Source organism: Carcharodon carcharias, chromosome 10 (genome assembly GCF_017639515.1).
Source record: "Carcharodon carcharias isolate sCarCar2 chromosome 10, sCarCar2.pri, whole genome shotgun sequence".
In the NCBI taxonomy this organism is placed as follows: domain Eukaryota; kingdom Metazoa; phylum Chordata; class Chondrichthyes; order Lamniformes; family Lamnidae; genus Carcharodon; species Carcharodon carcharias.
The window spans coordinates 161,561,678-161,589,579 of NC_054476.1; the positions used below are offsets into that span (position 1 = coordinate 161,561,678).

The 27,902-nt window shown below is 38.1% G+C and overlaps 1 protein-coding gene across 4 annotated transcripts in view; it reads right to left on the reverse strand.

Moving 5' to 3' along the window:
* Positions 1–1,240: 1,240 nt before the first annotated feature.
* Positions 1,241–27,902, reverse strand: part of ssh2a (slingshot protein phosphatase 2a) — a 178,571-nt gene continuing 151,909 nt past the window's right edge. For all 4 annotated transcript variants that reach the window (XM_041198101.1, XM_041198100.1, XM_041198098.1 and 1 more), the window contains 7 exons: positions 25,397–25,490; positions 23,662–23,790; positions 21,467–21,513; positions 18,648–18,794; positions 16,108–16,308; positions 7,831–8,689; positions 1,241–6,750 (listed from right to left, as the gene is read on the reverse strand). In XM_041198101.1, the coding sequence (XP_041054035.1) occupies positions 4,648–6,750; positions 7,831–8,689; positions 16,108–16,308; positions 18,648–18,794; positions 21,467–21,513; positions 23,662–23,790; positions 25,397–25,490 (3,580 nt within the window). In that variant the 3' untranslated portion in view covers positions 1,241–4,647. The remainder of the gene's footprint in view (positions 6,751–7,830; positions 8,690–16,107; positions 16,309–18,647; positions 18,795–21,466; positions 21,514–23,661; positions 23,791–25,396; positions 25,491–27,902) is intronic.

The following is a 27,902-nucleotide window of genomic DNA, read 5'->3' on the forward strand; positions in this document are numbered from 1 at the left end:
ATCCATTTGCCACAATTTTGCCCATTCACTTAATTTGAATCCAACAATGGTTTCAGAGCAGTAGTTAGTTGGTGGAGCTGCTTTGTGGAATGAAACATTCTAGTGTTGCGACAGGAGACCAACATTGCTCAGAGACTACCAAGAGGCCTCGATGCCAAAATTGCCAGTTTCCAGCAGTTCATCATCAGAGAAAGGCAAAAACATGAGTTGGATGGATAAGGATGGAGTGGACTTATGGATTAATATGTGTGGAATATGTGGTCCAGTGGCCTAGGTAAAGAACACAGCTTATTAGCGCGGGATGAGATCAAGAGATGGCTATGAAGAAATAATATCCACTTTGCAGTTATATCAGGGAATCTAACGTCCATAGTCCAGCCTTTGGATGTAGAACCATAGAAAAGTTACGGCACAGAAAGAGGTCATTTGGCCCCTTGTGTCTGCACCAGCTGAAAAAGAAAAAATAGCTGGCCATTCTATTGCCACATTCCAGCACCTGGTCCATAGCCTTACAGCACTTCAGGTGCTGATCCAGGTATCTTTTAAGAGTTGAGGGTTTCTGCCTCCACCACTAAGCCAGGCAGTGAATTCCCATCATATTTGCAGTGACCACCTAAGTTTGATCAATGAAGGAGGAACACAAGGTGAAAAGGGGTGACAACGAGTAGATGATCAGGCAATGAAGAGCAGAGTACACAAATTGGGCGGTTGCAAAATTGTAGGGAATTTCGCAGCCATGAAGCAGATGACTGAATGAGGTTGTTAATGGGTGGAGGTTGGTAATGAAAGCAAATTTATTACAGAATAGGCAAAGGAGCTTTTCTAGGAATTTGTGTAGGGTGGAGCTCAGGAGGCTACTGAGTGTTGTAGAGCTTCAGCTTGGAGGTGACAAAAACCGTGTAGGTAGAGTATGCATAGTTGCATCAATATTATGGTGGAAATGGGTAGTTTTTGTCATGGAGTTTGAAGCTTAATGCAATCAGGATGCAAAGATTGTGCAGCTTGAATGAGCCAACAGGAAGATGGACAAAATAACAGCTAAGGTGTAGTGCTTCTGATGAGAGCCAAATAGGATAGCTTCAACCTTGCATATGAAACTTAATTAAGTTTTAAGCATCTATTAATCTTCACCCAGAGTGACATGTGAAAGTGTTAATTTGGAGATATGGAGTTATATGCTACCAGCATTTTATCTTTTAAATTTAATTAACAGTCTATATAAGCAAAAAAGAAATTCATCCTCCAAAATAAAAATTTATTAATTTTGTAACAAGAACATTGTACTTCATACAACAGTGCATTACTTCACATTAAGCAACTTAGCACACTTGCAATAAAAAAATTATTGTACAGTGGAACATCCCATCATGAAAAATAGCATACAGTGACAATCTAACATGAAGTGTAGGACCAGTGACAGAAACTGCAAATTGTCAAGTAGACTGATTAAGCCTCATGAAGTTAAGTTATGAAGTGAAAACTACAGTCTGTGCAACAGAGCCTGTGGAACAAAATAAATTGTCAAGTGTTTCTACTTGATCTATTGTAAATGGTTTGTTCAGATTTATTTGAAGGCACTGTCATGACTTGTGCCATAACAAATACTCCGTACTATGATAGACTTGAAAGATGGTGCCATACGGCGGAAGATAACGTACTAGATTTTTTTAAAAAGCTAGGTATTGTGGTACTCATACTACTGTATTACAAAAACAGACTTAAAAATGAAGTTGTATCCATACAGCACATGCAGTCACATAATTTACATTTTTGTTTGAACAAACAATGGTGTAAAAATCAGTTTCACTAGTATGAACCAAATGTGAAACCTGAATGCCAAGGCAACAGACGGCACACACACAGCATGTAGGGTACAGCTATAAGTTAAGAAAATGTACAGCTCAAATATTCACAATGTAAACAATATAATAACCACATTTTAAAAAGACCACATATAAAAATGCCCTTTAAAAGTTGTTGAACTGCAGTGGTTTGAAAAACAAATTCCAATAGCAGGCTCCAGACTCATGACATCTGTATTCAAACTGAGCATCAATGTGCTGTCTGGTCCTCCTAGCAGATAATTTCACATCATGTTCCAGGCAAAATTCATTTGGTTATCAGTCTAATATCTTCCTTTAATTTACAACGGAAGCCATAATTAGACAAAAATGGATATACAGCAGTACTAGGAGCTTGTGGAGATTGGAGTTTTTAAAAACAAGTCAGTAAAAATTGTAAACGCCCTGGTTAATTTGCTACGCTTTGAAAGCAGTGATTAATTGCATGATTTCGGGTTAGGACAGACAGGAATCTTGATCAGGGATCTTGAAATCAAACCAAACAGACTCAACAACAGCCCAGCAGTCTAAATGAGTGCGCAAACCCATCCTAACCGGCTCTACGTGCTACAGGTTGCTATGACTTGAGTTGGGTTCAGTACTAAGGTGAGACACTAGATGAAATGGGACTGCCGGCAAGGTAGAGTGACCAAAAAAAATGGCATAATCAAGCTGCTCGGCCTGAATGGTCATCTGCTCATAAAAAAATATGTAAGTGATAATGGTTAAAGGCAGCACAGCCTTCACCCACTCTCCCAACTGGGAGGAACTGGCAGCAATGTACTCAAGGAAAGGGAACATGAACAGAGAAAACTGTATTTCGCATATCTTTTTAAAAAAAAAGCATGCGATGTAGATTTCCAAAAACACAAAAGTGGCTCTCTTAAGTATAGAGAACAAATAATGCTAGTTTATAACTGGAACCCAAAATTCCATTGTTTTACTCTTTTATCATGATTTAAACATAATTTTTAATGAATGTTCCAAATATCTTGTGTTTTAGACATTACAGCTTTTTCCACAATTATTTCTCAAAGTGATTGAGATTTGTTGAATCTATTATAATGCTTCTGCTTAGTTTTTGTGCCAGTTACACAGCATTTTAAATTATTAAAAAGATACACTTATCCAGGATATCCCAGTTAAACCCAAGAGCACATTAATAATGACTACGATAAAATGTAACTAGTAGTTCTGCAGGAAGTTGTGTTTGTTGTCTAAAATTGGATAAACAATTTAATGTATGGAATATGAGCAGTGCTTACAGCTTTTATTACACCAAGTATAACTGTGCAATTTTTAAGAGGCGGGGCAGAACAAGACTACATGAGAATGCAGGAAAACAGTCATATTTGCAAACTTTATGTACATGGGAGAAAACCATTATTACAAAAATACTACTGATATTCTCAACTTATTTTCCACAAGTTTCCAGTACAACTTCTAGCCTAGGTATCGCAGTACTATCGGATGAAGCAATGTTAAATTATTCCTAGTAGTACGAGTGTCTATTGACCCAAGTAAAATGCTGACGTTCCTGCTGCTGTAACCAAATTGAAGTAAAAATAGATGGCATATTGTAATTAAAATAGTTCCAGTTTAAAATAAGAATTGTTGGCTTTATCAAATGTACTCCCAGGCAGGGTTGGGGGGTGGTGGGGGGGGGGGGGGTGGTGTTGGTGGACAGGTGAAATGTTGAATATTATACATGTAACAGGGATGAAGACAGCAAATTTAGATTCACCCCTTCAACAAAATACAAATACCATACCAGCAATTTATAAAACTAAAAAAAATTACAAGTTTTCTCTCTTTAAAGGAGAAATCACATTAGAAGTGATTCCCTATTAAAGTTGGTTACACGGGATGAATTCAAGTCCTTCCATTGGACCAACAGATGGCACTTTAGGGGTAGAATACACAAAAAGAATATAAAGAAAAGGCATTTGTTACAAAGATTCCCCTTTAAACTGATGTGGAAGGTCTTATCAAAAGCCCACTGCAGTGTTCAAGTAATAATTCACATTAACCCTGAATGTAGACCACCTTAAAATGAACACACAAACTAACACAAAAACCATTTGTAAACCCATTTCATTGTGATGGAAAATGAGAAGAGTTCAGCAGGTCAAAAATATTGCAGCTAACAGTCTCTGTACAGCCCTGCGAAGAGAGTTATCTCAATTTTACTTTCAGCAAGCTTGGGGATGATTAAGGGATAGTGCAATCTGGATTCTGTTTTATACCGTGTTTCACTATAACACAAGGGCTCAACAGCCATTTTTCACAAAACTACACAAGTATTTTTGAGGGGGAAGAAAAGAGAAACCCAGAATTGTATCAGTAAAGGTATTGATACTATAAAATCATAATGGTCAGTATTTTCTCTGAGCAGGAGGATTAGGTTAGGTACATAATGTATGGCAGGAAAGAATGTTATTTAAAAGCAAAAGGTGACATCACATTTGTAAAATAAAAAGTACAGAACTTATCACATAGAGCAGTTTTTCCCTGATTTCAATTAGAGGTATGTTAAACAACATGTTGATTAACTGCAAGCTTGTTCCGTGTTAGCTGGTGTGCTCTTTTAAATAAGATCTTGTAGTTAAAGGGTTTGGTTTCACACAATTTTAAGTCGAAACCAGCTACAGAAATAAAAAAAAAAAGCCAGAAGTCCAAGGTCTACATGCAGTCATTGAGAAAATAAAACCCACATTTAACAGTATATAGAAAACAAATTGTAAAGTGCATGTTCCTTTGAAAAACATCTGCCTCTCATAGGGAAGCCTAGCTTTTGGGCTTAGGGTCACATGGTATTATATAAAGGATTGGTTGTGCGTTTTTTCTCATTAGCCGTTTTTAATCGCTTTAACGAATGATTTCTATGATGGTGCTGTCGAGGTGCTATAGCTGTCAGTGGGGTGGGACAGGGTGCATCTGTGTCAGAAGGGGAGGAAGGATTTATCTGTGGAAGATTCTCTTCTGTATTTGCCAGTGGATCCTCTTGAGTTGGCTCAACTGCTTTGGCGTATTGAATTAAAGGCTTCTCTACAGGCTTGCTTTGTACAATACTTTTTGATGTTTTAAGTTGCTCTGCAAAACACATTGTGGGCTGATGACTTTGCTGGAGAATAGAGATGGAAACACATTTCTTTTTGCTGGGCTCATCTTCCACAGCATACTCAGTTCTATATTCACTTCGCACAGCCCCCGGTGTGTTCTGGATAGAGTCAGAAAATGCTTCGCAAGTCCCAGAACTATCCAAGCCTTTTTTAAATAAATCATCCCTTGAAAGCTCCAGGTAACCCAGTTTAGCAATAGATGCTGAACGTTTCATCTGTGATGGAGTTGTGAGGCCTGCCTGCCTTATCTTAGCTTCAATTTCCTTTGATCGCTGATTACTAACCCCCAGGGTACTGTTAAGATAAGTTATGCCGTCATTGCTGGAGCCATAGCTAAGATCATGATTTGAAAAATTTAACATCCCCTGCATTTCTCTGATGCTTTCATCAAATCTGCTGAAACTCAACTCTAAATCCTCATGACTCAGCAGAGTAACGCAGCAACCTTCTGCTCTTTGCAAAGATGTCATTTTGGTGTCAGCTTCCTGAAGCCCCGAATATTCCTTACCAAGGATCTCTGCATCAGTATCTGTACTCGACTCCGTGACGCCTTCAAGGTGTAGTACAGGTGTTTGACACTCTGAGTCTTTTAATGGCAAACGTGTTGCGTCACTGACAAATAAAGCAATTTCATACTCTGAGAAGCTGTCAAGCTCTTCTGAAGGACTACTAGATTTGAAGGTCTTTCCTTCAATTTCTTTGTTGTGGGATTGGGCCAAACCTACAGCATCCAATAATGGTAATAGTTGTGGCTGGCTTGGAGCATCAGTGGTTTTTACTTGTATTATTTCAAGATCATTTGCGGACTGTATGATAGCCTTATCTTCCTTTCCTGAAGATTCATCTTCAATGATGATCGTTTCTTCTCCTGCCAAGGAAAAGATATCATTGTCTTCTTGAGATGTTGATGGCTTAAATACATGGGTGTATTCAATGATTTCAATTTTCTTTGGAAGCTGGGTATAAGAATCCAGTTCCTCAGAGCTTTCAAAAGAGTGAAGTGTCCTATGTTCCACAGCACTCAAAGAGCCCGGTTCAGCTTGTTCCATTTCCAGCCTTGATCTTAATGGATGTTCTATCTCACGCACCTGCGAGTCTGAGACCGGTTCTTGATTTTGAGATACACTAAGCTCGAATAGCAAATATTGGTCTTCAGCAATCCTTTCTTTTCCTTTATCCTTGAATAAAGATAATTCAGGAGAAATAACCTCACTCTTATTTGTCACCACAAATTCACCAGCTGCAGCTCCATCAATTCTGGAATTTTTACGGATTGGTAATGTTACCAATGATTGATGCTCTTGCTCTTGTTTTAAACGTTCTTCAAACTCCTGGGTTGCACGTTTTACTGAGCCAGGACACCATTTTGGCACCTGTTCTTGACCTGTGCTTCCATCCTGTGCAGACTCTTTAATGGCTGTCTCCTGGTACTCCTCATAGCTCTTGGCTGTTAAATGCACCTGATGACATGTATTGTCCTTGGCTTCAGGCAAATCACTGGCTTTTTTGTAATCATTTTCAGCAACTAAAGAGCTGTTTGCAGAAAGGTTTTTTGCAGTGTTGCCGCTTTCAGGAAGCCAGTGGAAATCTGCTGGTAGTTCATGAACTGTATTCCTCTTTGGTGTTTGGGTCTGGTTAGTGGCGACGCTTTCCATCTTGCTTTGGCACAAGCCTGAACTCTGGCAGGACTCTATTCCTGTCACTATTTCTTTCACAGAAATAACATTTAATGACTGAGACCTCGTTAAGGAAGACTTCTTGCTGGATGATTTTGATATCAGATTTTCCTGTGGAAAGGAGAAAACAAAATGAGCACAACCATATATATTTTATTGATCTCCACGTAAGTGAGCAAATCCCCAGAGAAGTAAACACCTTTGATGATACATGGAAAGGGATAATTTTCAAAAAAACTTTACTCTTTACCACAAAACATGCAACAATAAATTACCCGATGAATTACAAAATACTCAAGTAAAAAAATTAGTATCTATCTTGAAATTTCAAGTTCTCTTTCTCACTGCTCCACCCATTAACATTATAAACATTATCCCAGATGGAAGAAAAACAGAATTCTTCTTTCCCAAGCACTCTTCAGAGTTGAATGGTGGAAAATTGATCAGTATTAAAGCTCACAAGATTAAGTTGTCATCAGTAGGAACTAGGACGGTACCATACATGAATGTCTATTAATTTATTTTTGATGGCCCTATTTCTGTGCTCATGGCAAGATATGAGAGTGCTATCGTATGGAGCAGCTTTCCGTAGTTGCCATCTATTGGCAACATTAAGCGCTCTAAGGAGTGCAGCCTTTAACAAAAATTGTTCTTTGTTCACTGTTTCCAACGTGGTCCAAACTCCAACCTGACTAAGTTACTGCCAACTGCACCAATGTTGTATTTTTCATGTCCTAAATTTTTGCACTCTTAGAACTTACACCATTGTCAAACGTGGGCAGTTTTATCCTCTAGGCTTACAACCAATAGGAACATCGCCTAAAGTAATTTCATACATGTGGCAGAGAGAAAGAGAGACTTGCAATTCAGCAGTCTGGGGTGGATTCAAACCCCATTTCTAGGAAATGGGATGGTAGTGCTCCAGCCCAACAAACGTCGCCAACATATTTGGCAACTAACCACACTGGAAACAGAACTAAGTCAGAACAAAAATATAATGGAAGACAGGTGCAATGTGAACAAAGATGATAATGCTTGAGGACAAACATAATGCATAGAAATTAAATATGTTACATTTTATTGAAATAGCACCTGAAGCCGAAATATTTTAAAGGTCTATGGGACATTTTGCTCAGTTCATCAGCAGTTACTTTCAATAAATTGCATTGGCAAAAAGTGTAGTATTGTTACCTTATTAGATGCTGCATCATTATCCATACATTTATCTCTTGCATGAGCCACGTTATCCAACGAAATATGTTCCTGGCCATTTGCAATATGCTGCTCTTTCTCAAGGGTTTCCTGTGGAGCCACTTTTGTGGCACAGTATTTCCCTCCACCAAGCTCCTCAGTTTTTGAATGTGATTGGGCTCGAGCCCCATTCTCCTGTGAAAGCTCAATGAATTTTTCTCTGGCACTGAAGAAGTCAATTCGATCAGTACTTAAGTTGCAAATTCCAGCATCTACATTTGATGGTGAGACTGGAGAAACCAGTTCCTGTGAAGCTTTATGATCTTCTAGCAGGGGTGTAATTTCAAGTAATGGCGCTGAAATGTTGTTTGAATTTAAACTAAAATCTTTTTCTGATTCATCTACTTCTAAATCAAACACCACCAAGGAATGATCAGGTGAAGAAAAAAGTCCATTCAGTGACAAAACTTCTGCTGGTTGGTTAGAGTGGCAGCCTTGGAGGGGAAGAGTATCTGAGCTGCAACCTGCACAACTCTTGGAGGTCACTGATACTGGCATTGTTGCAGAAGAGATGTCGTTGTGCATGTCATCGGGGTTACATTTTAAAGGTATTTCATTCTCTGCACTGATTCCAAAAGTTAACTCATTTTTTTCCTCATGGACTCCAGGTAAAATTGTATCTAGGACATCTGAAAATTGGGGCTGACATAGATGTTCAGTAAGTGGATCAGTTGGCATTTCTGTAGTGGAAGTACTGTCCCTTCTGTTTAAGTCAACAGTAGATTTAGTATTACGCTCACGGTGATCAGAAAGGTCACTATCAGAGTGTGATCGCCATAGCTTATTGTGCCGCTGCTTGCTGCATTTAAAAGATAATAAACAAGAGAATAGTTTCAATAAAAGTGCTTCTACTGTGGCAAAATATTCTAGGTATTTTACAACATGTGGTTATATAGTGCCCAACCACAGTGAAATCCTCAAACATTCCACCAAATTAGTTTTCAGATGCAGTCACTGTTGTACAGACTAAGTACAGCTTTCCCCAGCAATATCTAACCTCAGCCTCTCGGAAATGTCCCAAAACAATGGACCATACAATAATTACTTAGAAATGTTGAAACTCTTGTTACTTATATAAATGCATCTTCCGTTTGAGCACAAGATTCCTCAAATAACAAAAAAGAAGCACCCATTGATTTATTTTTAGTAGATGGAGGTAGGAATGCTTAAGTTTGCTAACAACTGAATATACAGAGAGTGGGTCAGTTTAATTTTCATTGTTTGAAGCATAGCACCACCAATAATGCAGTACTCCTCGAAAACTACGCTGGAGTGTCAGTCTAGATTATGCACTCAAATCCTATACTAGGGGCTTGTACCGGCAACCTTCTAATCCAGAGTAAGATGAGAGTTCAAGCCATTGATTCAAGTTGACAATGGAGTAAAGCAAAATAGTTTCAAGAATCAATCCAAAGTGCAACTAAATCCCATTGCCCTGAACCTTTTTTTTGTGTGGGTACAATGTCATGTCGTCTGCAGCAACCAGACAGGCTGAGTTGATGCCAGATTTACAGAATCAACATATTTTTCCCCCTCTACTGCTCCCCATCATTTGTTTTCTATTTAGCTGGAGACCCTTGGGGACAGTCCCTGGCAAGTGACAAGTTTGGTGGGTTGGGGGGGGGGGGGTTGACAAGATAGTAAATACAACTTAGTTCAAAGTGAGGAAACAAAACAAGCAACTCAAAACGATTAGGTTTATTTGCAAAAAGAAAAGAAAAATGGACTCCCCAAATCTAATTTTGGAGGAGGAGCAGGAACAATCTTTTGATTAGCCATTAAAAAAATTATAGTATTTGCATAAAATTCTGCAGGATGAAGGACTGATTTATTATACAAGCCTCATTAGAAGGCCGAAATGATCCAAAGCATTTCTAACGCACTACTAAGCGTTGACTTCTTTACAGAATACCTGTTGATGCTAAGAAAATAAAGCAACCAGATCATCCATATAAGTCCCGCATCTGTAGATGGAAAGATGTAAATAGATTATATTAACCCTAAAATATACTACTTTTTGGGCACACTTCTTGTTAATTTTGTAAAGAATGTATAAGCAGTTACTGTAGTCATACAAATGAGACTGCCTTTGTGCATAAAAACACAGCTATCAGTATTAATGTGAACAATGGGAAAACAAGAAAATATTACTGCTGCTATTGCTGGCCCAGAAAGAGTTCAAAAAGGCACTTACCATGTGGAGCTGGCAGCTTCACATTCCTTTTCCCATGCCACAACAATGTCCCAGCTGTGCTTTTAAGAGCCCAATTTAAATAAGCCAAGTGTCCTGCCTGACTCCCTATCTGTCAATGTATAAAAAGCAATAGGTGCATACAAAGTGTTGGATATGTTTTCCTTATATTTAACTCTAACCACCAACCACCACTCCACACCCTCTCTCACCTGTCATGGGGGGATTAATAGAGGCTGAAGTGTTCAGAGGGGAATATGACAAATGTTATTATAAGCAGACGATATCACAAGTTTTCAAGTGCAGAAATCCGGTGACACTCCTACTTAGAAACACTGAAGTACTGCATAAATGGGCAAGTATAAACAGGAACAAACTGAAGCGCAGATATCTGATAAACATCAATCCAATATCACATCTCTTATATTCACACCTGTATTGCAAAGAACAATCGCCTAGATTTGTAAGTGACCAGAGTGACTTTTTGGCACTTCATTATCTTTGGTGTTTCACAATGTAGCCAAATGTGAATTTCTCTACGTAACATTTCTGACTTTTAACAGTAGATACTATAATTACATTCTAGTGTATACTAGCAAAGAATGGTAAGCAGGAAACTAAAAGCTTACAATCCTGTAGATATTGCTAAAACAAATCCATAAAAAAAACACATATTGCTCAAAAATATCAAGCCTTCTTTTCCTGTTTGATATTTCTTCAATTGTACTATTACACTGTTGTTGCCACAGTTCCAAATAAGTCGCATCAAAAACCTAAATGATTATAAAATATAATTTTCTAATCTAACATGTTTGTTTAATAGTACTGTAGCCCTGTTCATTGAAGTACTTGTATAATTGCAGGTTGTTTGTATTAGTATCATCTTTCCTGTTATACAATAGTGACTATTTTGGGATATGAAATGATATTTATGTGATGGAGACAAGTGAATTCAAATACTCAGCAGGAAAACAAAGTTCAGTGGTTTGTAATCTAATATGTTAATCACAAGCCCTCCCTGTGATGATGCAACATAGTTAAAATTCTTCTGTAATGAAACATGGTTCTAGACAAATAAAAACACCTCAACAACAAACCAAAACAATCTTTTGGACTACTCTCATGTAGTTAGAAAATACAGCCCAGAATTCAAATGAGAAATGGAAGCATCAGAAGTGCAAAATACAAAATTGCATCGAGAAATGGTGGCTCAGCAAGCTAGATGATTATTCTGATCCATGTACAAAAGCAATTAAAGGTCATTTCATCTCCCTTCTAAACTTGCATTAAGCTCGGCCCCGGAAACAAAAACGGAATTAGAGTCCAAACTCCCTTTCATGACTATGCTTTGCTGCTGCACAGCCCTTAGCCATGATGCATCATTTACCTCAAACCTTTGTTTCATCTTTTTCCACCTTCAAAATGCCTCAAAATTTAACACTTTTGTACATGTTCTTTCTGTCTGCAAAGAACAGGGCCCTATGTATTAATATATGTAGCTTCCAGTACATGAAAATGCACCATACTGCGGCCCGCCTGACAATCTTAAATTGGTAATAAAAACAGAATTACCTGGAAAAACTCAGCAGGTCTGGCAGCATCGGCGGAGAAGAAAAGAGTTGACGTTTCGAGTCCTCATGACCCTTCGACAGAACTTGAGTGAATCCAAGAAAGGGGTGAAATATAAGCTGGTTTAAGGTGTGTGTGTCGGGGGAGAGAAGTGGAGGGGGTTGGTGTGGTTACAACCACACCAACCCCCTCCACTTCTCTCCCCCCACCCAAACCCCCCCCACACACACACCTTAAACCAGCTTATATTTCACCCCTTTCTTGGATTCACTCAAGTTCTGTCGAAGGGTCATGAGGACTCGAAACGTCAACTCTTTTCTTCTCCGCCGATGCTGCCAGACCTGCTGAGTTTTTCCAGGTAATTCTGTTTTTATTTTGGATTTCCAGCATCCGCAGTTTTTTTGTTTTTAATCTTAAATTGGTCATCAGCGTAATTCTTAGCACACTGAGGATTATTTAGCAAATGTTGTCCAATCGCAGAATCCATCTAATGTTGGACACTGTTTTGAATTACTCTGATAACCAATTTAAGATTGTCAGTCAGGCTCGCGGTGTGGCACATTTGCATATAATGGAAGCTACATATAATAATACACAGGGCCTTGTTCTCTGCAGGCAGAAAGAACATGTACACACAGTGCACCTGTTTCAGCTAAACAAAATAAGTGACAACCATTCAATGACTCATTTCTCAGGGCAATGCCTTGAACAGTCAGGGTCAAGCTGTCTAGTTTAAATTTCAAACAATGCTTGGCTGTTAACTGTCAGTCACCATCATGGTGCATTCTCCATGGCAACACCTCTACCAAAGTCCAATTGCTAGTCAATCAGCACTCACTTCACATACAGTATACATTGAATATTGGTATTTTTGCAACTAGTCCTGATAAGTGCTAGATGAAATGCTTCGACATGTCTCTTTTTTCAGCAATACTCAAATTCTTTACTACAGGATTATTCGGCTTTTCCATTGTTCCTACCATATTAGACAACTTCATATTTTCCCACATTATATTCCCATCTGCCAAATTTTGCCAACTCATTTAGCCTATCTATCATATCTTTGCCAACTCTGTATCCTCCTCGCAACTTGTTTTCCAACATATTTTTGTATCATCAGGAAATTTGGCTATAATAGTTGGTCTCTTCATCCAAGTCATTAATACAGATCGTAAATAGTTGAAGTTCCAGCACTGATCCCTGTGGCACTCCACTAGTTATAGTTTGGCAACCTGAAAATTACCCATCTCTCTCAACTCTGGCTAGCTAACAGGAAACTATCTCTATTCATGATAATACATCATTCCCAACACCATCTATTTTATATAACCCAACATCCAGAATTGAATTGGCAGCTCCAGACACATTATCTAACACCTTTTTGCACTTCATATTGTTTCTGATACAACTTCAGCCTGTAATTGTATTCATTATTTTTTAGCATAAATACCTATTACCTTATATTATTTAACAAGGTGTCAGAATGCTGCAGCAGTCCACAGGGATAATTGGTGTTATACAGTACAAGTAAGCCAATAGAAATGCCATTTACTGTTTTGGAAAAACAAGAATAATTTTTAGCTGTTAACACAGGTGTTCTGTAGGATACTATGGATGAGCACAACTACAGTATTTTACCATTTCTCTATTTGTAAGGGGGCTACAAATAATGTTTACTCACAATCTCCATTTACAGTCAAAAAGCAGTAACTCAACTCTCAAAATCTTCTATTTCAACAATAATGTACCATAATTATGAAACCATATTGAGCTCAAGATTTACAGTTTATATTCCACTGCCAATTAGATAATGCAGATCTTAAGGTCATAAGTTTACTACTTGTACTGTAGACAGAAGCTGGTCTTTTAATCATAAGATATAAAGAATGACTTAGTCTGGGCATACTGTAACTGTCAAGATAAAAATAAAAATTAGGGTTTCAAATCTTAACTTTGATTGCTCGTGATGATATTTAATTATTAGTTTTTCCAATTCAGGCAAAATAAACAGCTATCCATTCTGTCAGCTTGACCCTTTGGTTGGATATTGAATCATTATAACCTTAACACTATAAGGTGATGTGAAAATATACCCAAGATGGATGACTTATTTTCCCTTTGTTAATTGATGGGAATGTTCTGACAATTCTTGGATTGCCTACAGTTTCATGTGAGGATTGAGTATAGGAAACGGAATGCTGTATAGTATAATTTTTGATAGTTAATAAAAAGTGCTTAAACTTCCAAGCATTGAATTTACATCATTTTCTTCAGTTTATAAAAAACAGGCATTTCCTGTTCTATTAGCACAAAAATATAAACTGTGAATCAAGATACAAAAACACAGTAGAATTAGAACACACCAAAGTGCAAAACAGTTTCTCCTATGTTATTCTTCCAAGCTTTCATGGAATTAATGAAGGAAAATTTGGACTAACATTTATCATTTAACAATTAAACTCCATGTAATTTTTCTCACCCATGATATGGAAAAGGTTGAAGTGTTTATAGTATGAAGTTAATTAAATTAAGATATTTTCAGGTAGATTAACAAGTATTTTTGAATATATTAATGTAGCACAAGCTTGACCCGATTATTGACTTAGAAGCAATATGAGTTCATTTGCACGGGGCTTGATTCACCTAAAGATACATTAAGATGAAAACCTGTATGAACCCTTCTTCAGAATCTGTCCTGGAACTAGAAATCAATAGCCCATTGTACAGGTCAGTGAAGCCAGTTCAGTGAGCATGGATCACTATCTCCTAATCCAAATAAATGCTGCAAAGCCTACTGTGCCAATACGAACAAATCTCACCCTTACAAAATTTTGCCACTGCAAAAGCACTTGGTTTGTCTTCAGCGACAAAGAGAGTGTTAAAAAAAATGGCGCATTAGTTTCATCATTAGGCTTACTTAGTACATTGATACAAAACATATAAATAACAAAGAGATTGGTTTGGGGGGGCGGGGGGGGAGAGACAAAAATCACACATAACCGCATATGTTTTGTGCAATGCTCCACATTACTTCTATTATACAAAACAAGTGACAGGATGGAATACTGATATCTATTTCAAGCTACTCTTCTCCAGGCACAACCCAAGCTTCTAAGAACAGAATCTAGTAGGTTTGTGTACTTCTAGGTGATGCTCTTAGTATGAAAATAATACATGTCCACTTGAACTGTCATCTTTAAACTGGGCCACAATACACCAATGGAGGTCAGCATGATGCCTACTAAATAACATTAGTCCTAACCCAAATTCCTGCAATAACCAAAGTTGCAAAATGGATAATATTTAATGTTTAGGAAGGTTAATTAAAATAGATTTACACAAAAGATGATTTTGAGGCACTAATGATTAAATAATTATATCAGGGGTAACAGTGGCAACAATGCTCATGTGATTTAGTCAATATGAAAGAAATGAGAAAAATATGAAGTGGATAGTAGTAAAGTGTTTGGTTCAAATATTCCAATAACAAATTAAGACAAGTATTCAGGTATGTGCGTTTCCTGGAGGGGAAAAAACCCAGAAAATTTCAGACAAGCCAAATGAGTGTCAGCTAATTTTTTTTCAGCCAGTTGCTACAAGACTTAATATATTATTGTTATATAAATTGGGTGGAGTGTGAATGAAGAAAATGGGCCTAGGGAGCAAACTAATTTTAAAATGAACCAAATTCAAAATTTTCTCCACTTCTATTGTTTAGAACTGTCTTTCCTAGAAGATCTTAAAACAGCTTCATGTTCCACTACACAGCAATCTTCCATTTAAAATACAAATGGTCAATTATACTGTATACATTCAGTAACAGAAAGCCTGTGTGTTTTAATCAGAGGTCTTGGGTAGTAGATCACAAATCACATCTTTTTACAACATAATATTTTCCACGAATAAAACAAAAATGCAAGAACACGTTGAGTACTGCAGGGCACAATGAGAATGGAGGCTGGAGTTCACGGAACTTGCCCTTATTTGTGGTTTGCTCTGAAGGAATTTAATCATTACAATCTTGTATTTCTATTTTCGGAAAGGTCACTCCAATAAAACCAGTCAGAATGGGAGACCCTGGTTCAAATCATAATTTGGTTTGACATTTCCACTCACAGTGAGTTGGTAATCTCACACCTGGTTTGTCTGGTTGAGGACCGTGCAGACACAAGGTGCGCAGCTGACTAGGAGAGAGGGAAAATTGGCAGTGGCTCTACCTTGGGTTGCACTGCAGCACCTGGTTCTAGAGCATCATCAGTGGAAGTCGTGGAGATGTACATGGCTGCCCTGCCTGCCGTTCTATCAGACCCAATCCAGTGTGTGTGTGTGCACCAGGAGGTAAATAGAGGAAAGAAAATATGAATCAAGAAAGTAAAGACAGAGACAAGACATAGCACACATCTGATATTGCAAATTAAGGCTAACCGAAAAAGAATTATCCAAGATATTGCACCCACCTAGCTAGCAAGATACCCTGGTACTCTTCCAGTTGTCTCATGAAGCTGATGTTAGGTTTTGTAACAGTCCGTTTCTCCTTCACATAACTGTAAGCTTTGTCCAAGTTCCAGCCGTACTCTTTCATTGCATATGCAATCACTGTGGACGCAGACCTGCTGATGCCCATTTTACAGTGAACAAGACATTTGGAACCATTTTTTCTGATGGAAAAAGAAATACATGTTCAGGATCAAAATTTTCCTAAGTTAAGTTTGAGATGTTGAGTCTTAGGAATATGGCATTTATAGGAAGCCTTCAAAACTTAACTTACCAATTTATGCAAAAACGCATGTCCACCCTGTACAACAATGGGAATTTAACAGTAAACCCAAACATGTTCCATACCTTCAGATTTAAAGCTTGTTTAAATACAGGCATATTTTAAATTTGGTATAGTATTTTTCATAGCATGATTAACTATATTAATTCATATTTAAATCTTATTTTGAAATATCTTGGAGGTTTGACATTTTTTTTAAAATTTAAATGCACATCCAGATAACTACAAGCAAGTCTGATAAAGATGCATACCCAGTCACAATCTGTTCCTGATAATTGTAGTTAGTACAACACGTCTGGCTAAATGTAGAACTCACCATACATAAAATAATTAGTGCATTAGAATTTTTAATTCATGACATGAAATGGATCTGCATTCATCTTTAAAATTCCAATTTATCTTAAAAAAATGATTTCAGAATAAAAACTATTCATCTAGAATGGCTTGCTGCTTACATTGGAAACTAAATATTATTTCAAGATTTCTCAACATTTAGTTTCCTTTCCAAATAATGATTTCTAAAAATCTTAAGACACTTTTAAGTCCAAAGTTTTGTGCCAAATGGCCTGGGTTCTAATGTTCCAAACCAGGAAGGACCTTGAGGAACAACATATTTTAAGACAACACATGATATTAGATTTTAAAAGTTTGAGCACTGGAAGGACCTAAGTTCTGCTAATATTGCAGTTTCCCATCTGGTTTATATGAAAAGGGAGAGATATAAAAAGTATATCATTCATATGAATTCAATTATGTGTTCATTACTAGACTGTATTTAATAATCTGTACAGATTAGCTACAACTTCCCTTCATGGCAAGGCATCAAATGATAAAATGATTTCCCCAAATTATAACATTTTTCACTAGAAATCCATAATATGGGAACCAGCCAAATTATCGATTGCAGCAAGATGGTTCTGTTAGATTCTACATTTCCTATAACAACTTTGTAATTTAAAGATGTTTAAGTTCTCAATTCCACATCAACCCACAACAGTTCTTCCATCCCTGGTTTATGCGGGCAACGTTTGTTTACTCAATATCCACTTCATGATTATGTTTGCTGAAACTACACCGTTGACACCTTTGTGAACACAAATATGCAGAAGCACAGATGAATAGGCAGCAACAGTCTTGGTACTTTAACATCAGAGTCTGGATCTGCTTATTAATTTTCTGAATACAATGGAAAGTAATTTGTCCAAAACTACATTCTCAGAGTCATTTGGACAAATATCATATTTATGATTCATATTTATTATTCAATTATTATTTGCTTTGAAATGATCAATTACTCAGAATCAAAGATCAACAACAGCCAACAAAACATTAAATGACATGAAATTCTGCACATTAAACTCCAGGATTTCTACGAAATGATACATCACATCACTTGGAAATGCATGTGATTCTAGTGTCAAATTCAACACAAAACTCAAATATTGGTATGATGCCTTCAAAACATCATTCAGTACCAAAGGTTTTGAGTTGGCAACTCCCAAAAATGTACTTTTTAAGTGAGGTGGCACTATGGTAGGTGTCTTTATAGAGGTTGCAATTTTATCTCAGGAATCCAAAGTTAAACAAAAAGAGCAACACATTATTGAAGTCCCTGAACATTTTGGTACAACTATTTCAAAAAAAAAAGCAGCAATAAATGTCTACAATTGGAAAACTTCACATTTAATTTTCTTTCCAAGCTTTCATTACCTCAAGTTATTACAACTTGAATCATGGCGACTTGAACCAGAATCCCAACTGATCACATTTACAGTATGGAATGTTTCAGAACTAACATATACTTGGACCATTACAATTTTTACTGCAACACGGTGGTCAAATGGGCTCCTTCGGTATTGTACAATTCTACGATCAGTATGATCTCAAAGACCTTTTCAGGCTTCTTTTAAAACAAAATGATTTGAAAGCCAGACTGAGCATTCCAACATGTGTTTTCATATCATGTAATAAAAGTAAATACGTGCTACATGATAAATAAAATAAAGCTAAATTTATGCAATTACATTGGGTGGGGGGAATCAAAACTAAGAAAACTGTGTATGAACTGGTCATTCTGTAAACTGAAGCTTGATTGGGAGGAGTCAGGCCATCTGTTTCCACCGGACAATGCATATACAATGTACAGGTTTTAAAATTTAAAACAAGCACTATATTGATAAGAACCACCAACACCAGAGAGATTTCTATTTAATTACGTACTTTGCCTTAGAGATGAATTTGTATGTATCATTCCAATATGCAAGAAGATCTGTAGCTTCCTCATCATATACCCTGATATTATGGTACTCAAATATTCCTGGGAAGAAGTTATCAATTTCGCGGGTGATGTTCAAGATGTACCGAATCCTAAATAGAAAAAAGAAATTACCATGTTAGGATCGGCTATTGCCATAAAAAAATGTTTAAATTAAATGCAACTTCCACTATAAGGTCTACTGAAATTTTAAAAGTTAATTTTTTTATGAATGAGAACATAAATATATTTTGCAGGTTTTCATCTTGTAAGAGAATTTTCTCAGATGGTCATAGCACAATGCAGTACCAAAACAAACATGATTGGCCTGCAGGGGGAGATATAGACATTATGATAAAGTACAGGAGGAATTAATGGGTTAGATATAACCATTGTAATAAAAAACAGGATTAATTAATGTGAAAGTTATTGAATATGAAACGAATACTGTTTGCAAATGAAAAACTTTCAGCCATCAACTTTATAGGGGAATATAATAAACAAATGTTTGCTTGCAAAAAACTAAACCTGCCCCACATATATAAATAATATTTGTTCCATATTTATTCAAATGATATAAATATCAATGATGACAAAATGTATTCCAACACTGAAACTTGAGGAAGTCAAAATGAAAAGTGCGTGAGCTTCTGGCCCCATTGAGGACAATGCCATCAGATGAAGCATCAAGTGAAAACAATGTGTTTCCGCACTGGCAGGATAAATGAAAGCAACAGAAGAATGAACAAGCTAGGCTGTTCTTGCATACATTCTGAAAGCCAGCTCAATGGAAACATCCTCAGCAGTCTCTTGTCCTTTCTTTTAATTGGTGAATACAGCTAATTATATTCCTTTTAATGTTTACACAATAAAACAACTTCAACATAACGATTGCAGTCTGCAGGTGAAAAATTAGAACTTCTCTGACAAGTATAACATCTGCTTTAAAAAAGCTACCAATAAGCTTCTCCATTGCTACAACACAAAAGGAAATATAAATAAAAAAAATTAATAGGTTATCATTAGTGAAGGTAGGTTTAAAATATGTTTGCAGCTCTTAAAATCAGCATGTTTCCATGAAGGAAAATAAAATTCAAGGATGACGTGCAAGGCTAGGGGAGAAGACCTGGGAGTCGCACTAAGTAAATTTCTACTTCAGAAAGCCAGCACAGACATGACAGGCAGAATGGCCTCTGTGCTGCAACTATTCTGTGACTGTGGAAAGACCCAATAATGCTTTACGTGGCCTCGCCAGAACGCTCACCCAGCTGCCTGCCAAAGACTTTCAAATTTGAATCTCTTGGACTTAACAGAACAGAAATGAAGAGTTTATCAAGCGCGGTGACAAGGCTGAGAGAGTAATGGTTTTAATGGGGAAAAGGGCATCAAAAGTGGTGGAGAAAATGTGATATCAGTAGCCACAGAAATGTCATAATTAAATGTGGACCAAAGGCAAGATTATTAGGAATTTGAAAGTGCAGTGGTAATTGACTTCGGAACATAGGAAAAGAAGTAGGCCATTCAGCCTGTCAAGCCTGCTCCACCATTCAATTAGATCATGGCGGATCATCTACCTCAACACTACTTTCCTGGGCCATCTCCATATCCTTTGATATCGTGAGTCTCCAGAAATCTATCGAATTCTGTTTTGAACATGCTCAATTGAGCATCCATAGCCCTCTGGGGTAGGGAATTCCAAAGAACCACCACCTCCGAGTGAAAAAATTCCCCCTCATCTCAGTCTTAAATGGCCTACCCCTTATCCTAAGACTATGTTCCCGGTTTTAAATTCACCTGCCAGGGGAAATATTGTCTACATTCACCCTGCCACGCCCTGTAAGGATTTTGTAAGTTTCAATGAGCTCACCCCTCATTCTTCGAAACTCTGGAAAATACAGGCTCAGTTTCCTCAGCTTCTCATAAAACAATCCCGCCATCCCAGGGATTGATCTGGTGAATCTCTTCTGCACTCCCTCGCTGGCAAGAATACCCCTCCTTAAATAAGGGGACCAAAACTGTACACAATGCTTCCAGGTGAGGTCTCGCCAAGGCTCTATACAACCGCAGCAATACATCTTCACTCCTGTTCTCAAATCCCCTTGCAATGAATGCTAACATAACATTTGCCTTCCCAATTGCTTGCTGCACCTGCATGCTAACTTTTAGTCAGCTGTGAACAAGGACACCCAGGTCCCTTTGGACACACACACTTCCCAATCTCTCACCATTTAAGAAATATTTAAGAGTTGAGGAAGTATTATTTTTCCAGGGACAGTCACAGAAAGGAGTGGGTTTGGGAAGGTGAAGAGGAGCACGGGTAGAGTGCGATACAAGAAAAATAATGAGATATTGTGTCAGCAGTTACAATGGGAATCGTGTGGTCACATGAGATGGCAAGACTTAGGGATTAGGGAAAGGAACCAAAAGTGCTTCAAAATTTATTTTTCCTCAGGATGCATATTACTATCTGGTTTTCTCAAATATTTCTTAAGCAAATTCTGAAATGCTCTAGATTACTGGGAATCAAATTAAATAGTTTTCATACAGAGAACATAGCCTAAAACTAATATTGGGAAAAATACTTTATATAAAGGTCAAGAATTTGACACTTGGGGCTATCCATACAAAAACTTGTTAAGCACATTTTAAAATGAGCAGATTACAACAGCGAAGGAAATGCAGTTCTTCAACAGACTAAATCTTCTGCTCTTTACATAATGCTGGTCAACAGTTAGGGTTGATAGCTTGGCAAAACTTATGAGCATGTTTCATTAGAGGGCCTTACCCTCGGCTCTGCAAATCTTCCAAATTGGATGCATTCCACTCCGAGCCCTGCAAACAGAGATAAGCTGGCTAAGGTTCAGGTGTAACAGAATAGTCCAAACAGACTCTATTGATATTCAGCACAGAAACAAAGCAGCTCAGGTACAGGTGGAAGTTAAGTTTTTCTACAACACCACCCCCCAAACACATGCACTGATGCACTTACAAGCATTTGCATTTGAACAAAAGGGAAGCTAAGCTTCCGACAAACTTGTACCCAGGTATATCAAAGTCTAGAATAATTAGGTTGGCATATTAGAAGTTTGCTGTATTGGCAGTTTTTTTTAGTTTCTTCCAGGCAAAAAAAAAACCCAAATAATTAAATTAGTGATCTTGGCTAACATTACAGAGGGGTGCTGGCATGAAGTTGATATTGTGCGGGATGATGTAATACTATCAACTACTAATACGAGTCTTGTTTCCTTAAGTTTTACCGCTAAAGTGCAAAGTTTGACACACAAGAAAAGCTGGCTTGATGGGAAGCCACAAAATAACAGTGACGTTGAAGAATGCAGAGATGTCTGTGACTCATTCAGTCACCGTCCCACATGAAAGAGTACTTGCACAGGTGATTCACCAGGGGAGAGAGGAAGGAAGGAAATGCAATAATAGAAGAAGAGTAGGACATCTAACCCCAGCCAAGCAGAAAAGGGCATCCATTGGTTTGAGGTTATTTTCTGAATGAACTGACAACTATGTGGTCTCAAAAGGTCACAGATTAAGATGAATTTACTGAGATTCTTTGAAGTAATGTTTATATCTTCCCAGTAAAACAAATTTTCTTTGACTTTAAGGGCAGCTGACTATTGTCTATCCTTATAAGGCTGGCTGCAGTTCAACATAAGCAGGCAGCAGCTGGCCTCATGTTGTGAAACTTTACTACAGGAAACCTAGTCAGGATAACTTTAAAAAGAAATACTCCCAAAGGAGATAAATCACAGCAGAGATAAGTCGCAAAGAAAATGCATTTATGAAACTTTATAACTTACTGCATTCACAACTAATGCAAAGCGGATAAACAGTCAGTAGTCAGCCGAGACATAGGAAAAAAAGCCATACGTTCACATAGCGCCTTCTCACATGCTTGGGATGTCTTAAAGAACTTCACATCCAATGTAATACTTTTATCATTATTGCTATTAGCACATCTTGAGATTCCTCTGGAATTACTCTGACAATGTTCTAGATTTGACATAAAAGGATGAAAATGTAGCCACTTTAAGTTCTGTCCTTAAAGACCCTCCAGCCAAGTTGGTAGGACAATGTGCTACACCATAAAGTGGCAACCCAACAATTTGTATTTTTATGGTGCCTTTAATGTAGCAAAAATTCCAAGGTGCTTCACAGGAGCATCAAATAAAATTTGACAAAAGTGCCATCATCCTTCTATCTACATGCAGCAAATCAAATCCATTGGAGATTGGGTAGAATCAAATGGTGCGCTTTGGCTGATGGTTGAAGAAGTCAGAGAGATGCAGGTTTGGCTACAATTACTGATATGGTTATTAGGTAACGCAGGTTGTCCTTTCTGTTGCCAAACCACTTAGCCGCTGAGGCACAAGGAGACAGGTTAGGGCAGGTGGTCAAAAGTTTGGTTTTAAAGAAGCATCTTTAAGGTGGAATTTTAGGGAATTCCTGAACCTAAGCTATAGGGCAGCTGAAGGCAGTGATTAAAATCAAGGATGTATACAGAAATAGAGAAGGGAGGCAAGGCCATAGAGGGATGTGAAAACAAGGATGTGAATTTTAAAATTGAGGCATTGCTGGACCAGGAGCCAACACAGGTTAGCATGGGGTTATGGGTGAATAGAACTTGGTGCAAATTAGAGTACAGGCAGCAGAGTTTTGGGTGAGCGCAAGTTTATATACCTAATACTTCCTATGGTCTCAGGCTACCACAGGGAAAGAGGATCAGTGAAAGGGAGCAAGACTTCTAACTGTGCTTTAAATAGGAAACTGAACTAATCACATTTGGGTGAAGGTAGTTGAAAACCAAAGCTATTTAGAAGCCAGCACAAGGGAGGCCAATTGTGATTTCCCTCTCTTCTGCTCTCCTTAATTCCCCATCACTCATCAGTTAACAATGATTTCTGCTACCATGCTCATACCCACACGAAATAGTGAACAGAGGACAAATATCAATTATAATGATCATACCAGGTAGACATGCTCAAATATCTCGGTTGGATTGTCCATCTGCCTCAAGATTACAATCATCTCATTATCAATGTACTCTTTAAATTCTCTCAGGTTACAGACCATTTGCATCTCCAATTCTGTGCGAATCTGTAATCAGCATAACAATTAATTATTGAGACCTATACATTTTACATAAGACAAAAACCAATCAGCAGTTAACGCAAGGTCAGAAAATTGTTTACTACTAAGCAGACTAATGAAACATCAGTTTTAATGGGTAACCAATCTATTTTAAAAAAGTTTGCAACCACTTTTTTCTAGACTCATATTTCAGAATGAGTGTTATTAAATGGAAATTGTACATCAGCTCTGGAGGGTGAAATTGAATACAACCTCCAAATAGTTAAAAATAGGCAAGTTAGAGACAGGCAAGCGTACAATGTCAGTAAGAATCTTCTACAAAGTAAAGAAGCATAACGCATTTCTGAAATTAGAGCCAGAATTTTACCTTCGGCGTGCAGGTGCGCACCTGACACACCGGAACGTAATATGACGCACAATGACGTCAGGCATGTGTCCCGATGTCATCATGCACTCGCACGACATTTCGCTCAGCGGGCACTTACTCGCCAGTGTTGGCTCCATGTCAGCCAATAATTGAAAGGCCTATTTAGGCCATTAATGGGCTAATTAACTTGAGATTTACTCTGCCCGTCCAACCTAATGGCTGGCGGGCAGGCAAAAAGGCCAAGCGGCCTTTACATTTTTTAGGAAACCTCATCCACGATCGGGATGAGGTTTCCTAAAGCTAGTTAAATAAAACGTTTATTTAGAGAATAAAAACATGTCCCATCTCATGTGACATAGTCACACGAGGGGACATGTTCCATTCAATTTTTATTGTATTTATTAATTTTTTTAAAAAGCTCTTCAATCTCCGAGGCAGCTCCGTGCCTCAGGGAGATTGATGCGCTCTTTCGCACGCATGTGTGGGCAAGGCCCGGCTCTTCCTCCTTCACCCGCACGCACAGGCAGCGCTCAACATTGCCGCTCACAGTCCACGTAGGGCAGGCCTTAATTGGCCCACCCGCGTGTAATCGCGGTGCGGAGCTGATCACGGGCAGCAGTCAGCTCCCCGACCGGCCCCACCAAGGGCAAAATTCAGCGCCAGGAATTCCAATCTATTGGACCTTCATCACCATACACCTCAAATTGCAAAATATTTGGGTTTTGAGAAGTTATCTTTCCAATTTGTTTGCATTGTATTAACCATACCATACATTCCTATAGACAGATGTTTAATTAGTAATGGGTTGAAAGGTTATGGGGAGAGGGCAGGAAATTGGAGTTGAGTCCAAAATTAGATCAGTCATGATCGTAATGAATGGCAGGGCAGGCTCGAGGAGCTGAATTGCCTACTCCTGCTCCTAGTTCTTATGTTCTTATACTCAATCAATGAATGAATGTTTCAGTTCAGAACCTATTTTGAATTCTGAATTACCTGGAAAAACTCAGCAGGTCCGGCAGCATCGGCGGAGAAGAAAAGAGTTGACGTTTCGAGTCCTCATGACCCTTCTGTCGAAGGGTCATGAGGACTCGAAACGTCAACTCTTTTCTTCTCCGCCGATGCTGCCGGACCTGCTGAGTTTTTCCAGGTAATTCTGTTTTTGTTTTGGATTTCCAGCATCCGCAGTTTTTTTGTTTTTATCTATTTTGAATTCTGTTGATTTTCTTCAATAAAGGGTATACCTACCTCTTTTGACGTGACATTCTCCAAATCCATCTGCATCATTACCTCCCGAAGTTTTGTCTTGATTAGCCTTTCTGTCCGTTCTCGCTCTGTGGGTCTGTAAATGGCACAAATACTATAATTATAGTATTACTGGAAAGAAACATGATAAAACATACAAGTCAGCTTTCAATTTGAAGGTCATATTTTCCAGTCAACCTCAAATAACAGTTGCTCCACAATACCATCTTTTTTTAAGAACACATGATTATTTGTTATTATAATTAACAAATTACAGGATCCTGAAAGGGCAGGCAAAGTGCAAAGAGTTCCAGGGCAGGACAATTTTCACATGTACACATGAACTCTCATCATTTAACAGCAAAGCTCAATTGCAAACAATCTTCATAACCTTCATTTTATCAACAAAAAAATGCTCCTTGGAAATTCCTTTTAAAAATTCAATTAATCAAAACACTAAAATGTATTAGTTAAAAACAATTTCCCAAGTTGGAGTCTTTAAGATTACAGAAAGTATATGGGCCTTTATTACTGCGAAGAGGTTTCAAGCAAATCTATATTTCCAGTCTGTCACTCAGGTGAAGTTTGTTGAAATTAGTAAATCCAAAAGGTGTGGATAATTTGCATCAGATGAATATCCAATTGAGGTAAAAATTACTCATATAATGGTCTGCTAATTAACTGAATTTTATATTTAAAGTAACAACTTGCATTTACATGGCATCTTCAATGCAGAAAAGCATCCCAAGGTACAAATTTGCAAGGTAAACAAAGACACCAAACCAAAGATCGAAATATTAGCAACAGCTTGGTTGAAGAAAGGATTTTAAGGAGGATATGGAGGTAGAAAAGCAAAGGAGTCAAGGAGAGTCAATTCCAAAACAAGAACCCTAGGCAATGAAAACATAGTTGTCAGTGGTAGGGTCAGGGAGGGAGAATAGAGCAAAAAGCTAAAATCAGAGTAACAAGCGTTTGTGGGAAGGAGGTTGTAGAGTTGGAAATTAGAGAGATTGTGAGGGATAGGATCATGGAAGGGCTGAAACACAAAGAGGAATTTTAAACTCCAGATTTTGAGGTACAGGGGTAATGTAACTTTGGCAAGGGCAAGGATGATGGGCGAGTGCCATCTGGTGTAGAGTAGGGCATGGAGAATTCAGGCCAGTTCAGAGAACATTGGAATCTTTGATTCAGGAGGTGACAAGGCACAGATGAGCTTTTCAGCAGCAGATGGGTTGAGGTAGCAGAAAATGTTACAGATGTCAAAGTAAGTAGTCTGCTTCTTATTACACTCCTGTGAAGTAGCTTGGGATGTTTGCCTGCATGATATAAATACAAATTGATGTTGCATACTTATCTGGTCCCTGGACAGAGTAACCACAATGGTTTAGCGCTTCAAAAAAGTTACTTCATACGAACATATGAAATAGGAGCAGAAGTAGACCATTCGGCCCCTCAAGCCTGCTCCACCATTCAATAAGATCATGGCTGATCTGTTTGCGTTTTGAATACCTTATTCTCATCTACCCCTGATAAACTTTGATTTCCTTGCCTAACAAGAATCTAACTAACTGTCTTAAAAATATTCAATGACCCCGCCTCCATCACCTTCTGAGGCTGTGTTCCCCAAAGTTGCACAGCCCTCAGAAAAAATTCCACATCTGTCCTTAAAGGGCAACCCCTAATTTTAAAAGTATCCCCATTTCTGGACTCACCCACAAGGGGAAATATCCCTTCCACATCCACCTTGTCAAGACTGTTCAGGATCTTGTACGTTTCAATCAAGTCACCCCCTCCAGAGGAAACAAGCCCATTCTGCCCAACCTTTCCTCATAAGACAACCCATTCATTCCAGGTATCAATCTAGTAAGCCTCCTTTGAACCGCCTTCGACACATTTACATCCTTCCTTAAATAAGGAGACCAAAACTGTACACATCATTCAAGATCTGGTTTCACCAAAGCCCTGTATAACTGAAGTATAACATTCTTACTTTTCTGTTCAATTCCTCTCCTAATAAAGGATAACATTTCATTAGCCTTCTTAATTACTTGCCGTATCTGCATACTAACTTCTTGTGACTCATGCACCAGAATACCTTGACCCCCCTCTGCACCTCGGAATTTTGCAGCCATTCTCCATTTAACATTCTGCTTGTTTATTCTTCCTGCCTAAGTGAACAACTTCAAATTTTCCCGTCATATACTCCATCTGCCAGTTTTTTTCTCATTCGCTCAACCTATATCCATCTGCAACGTCATTATACCCTCTTCACAACATACTTTCCCCACCAATCCATGTGTCTATGCAAATTTAGCTACCATGCCTTTGCTCCCCTCTTCCAAGTCATTGATATAAATTGTAAAACATTGAGCCCCAGCACAGACCCCGACAGTGTATCACTAGCATTTTAACTATTATTCACACACATGGATGAAAGGTAGCGGGTGAGATTTAGCATGAGTCCAGAGGCCTCTTCGATGCACAGTTATACTAAAATATTTAAGGACTT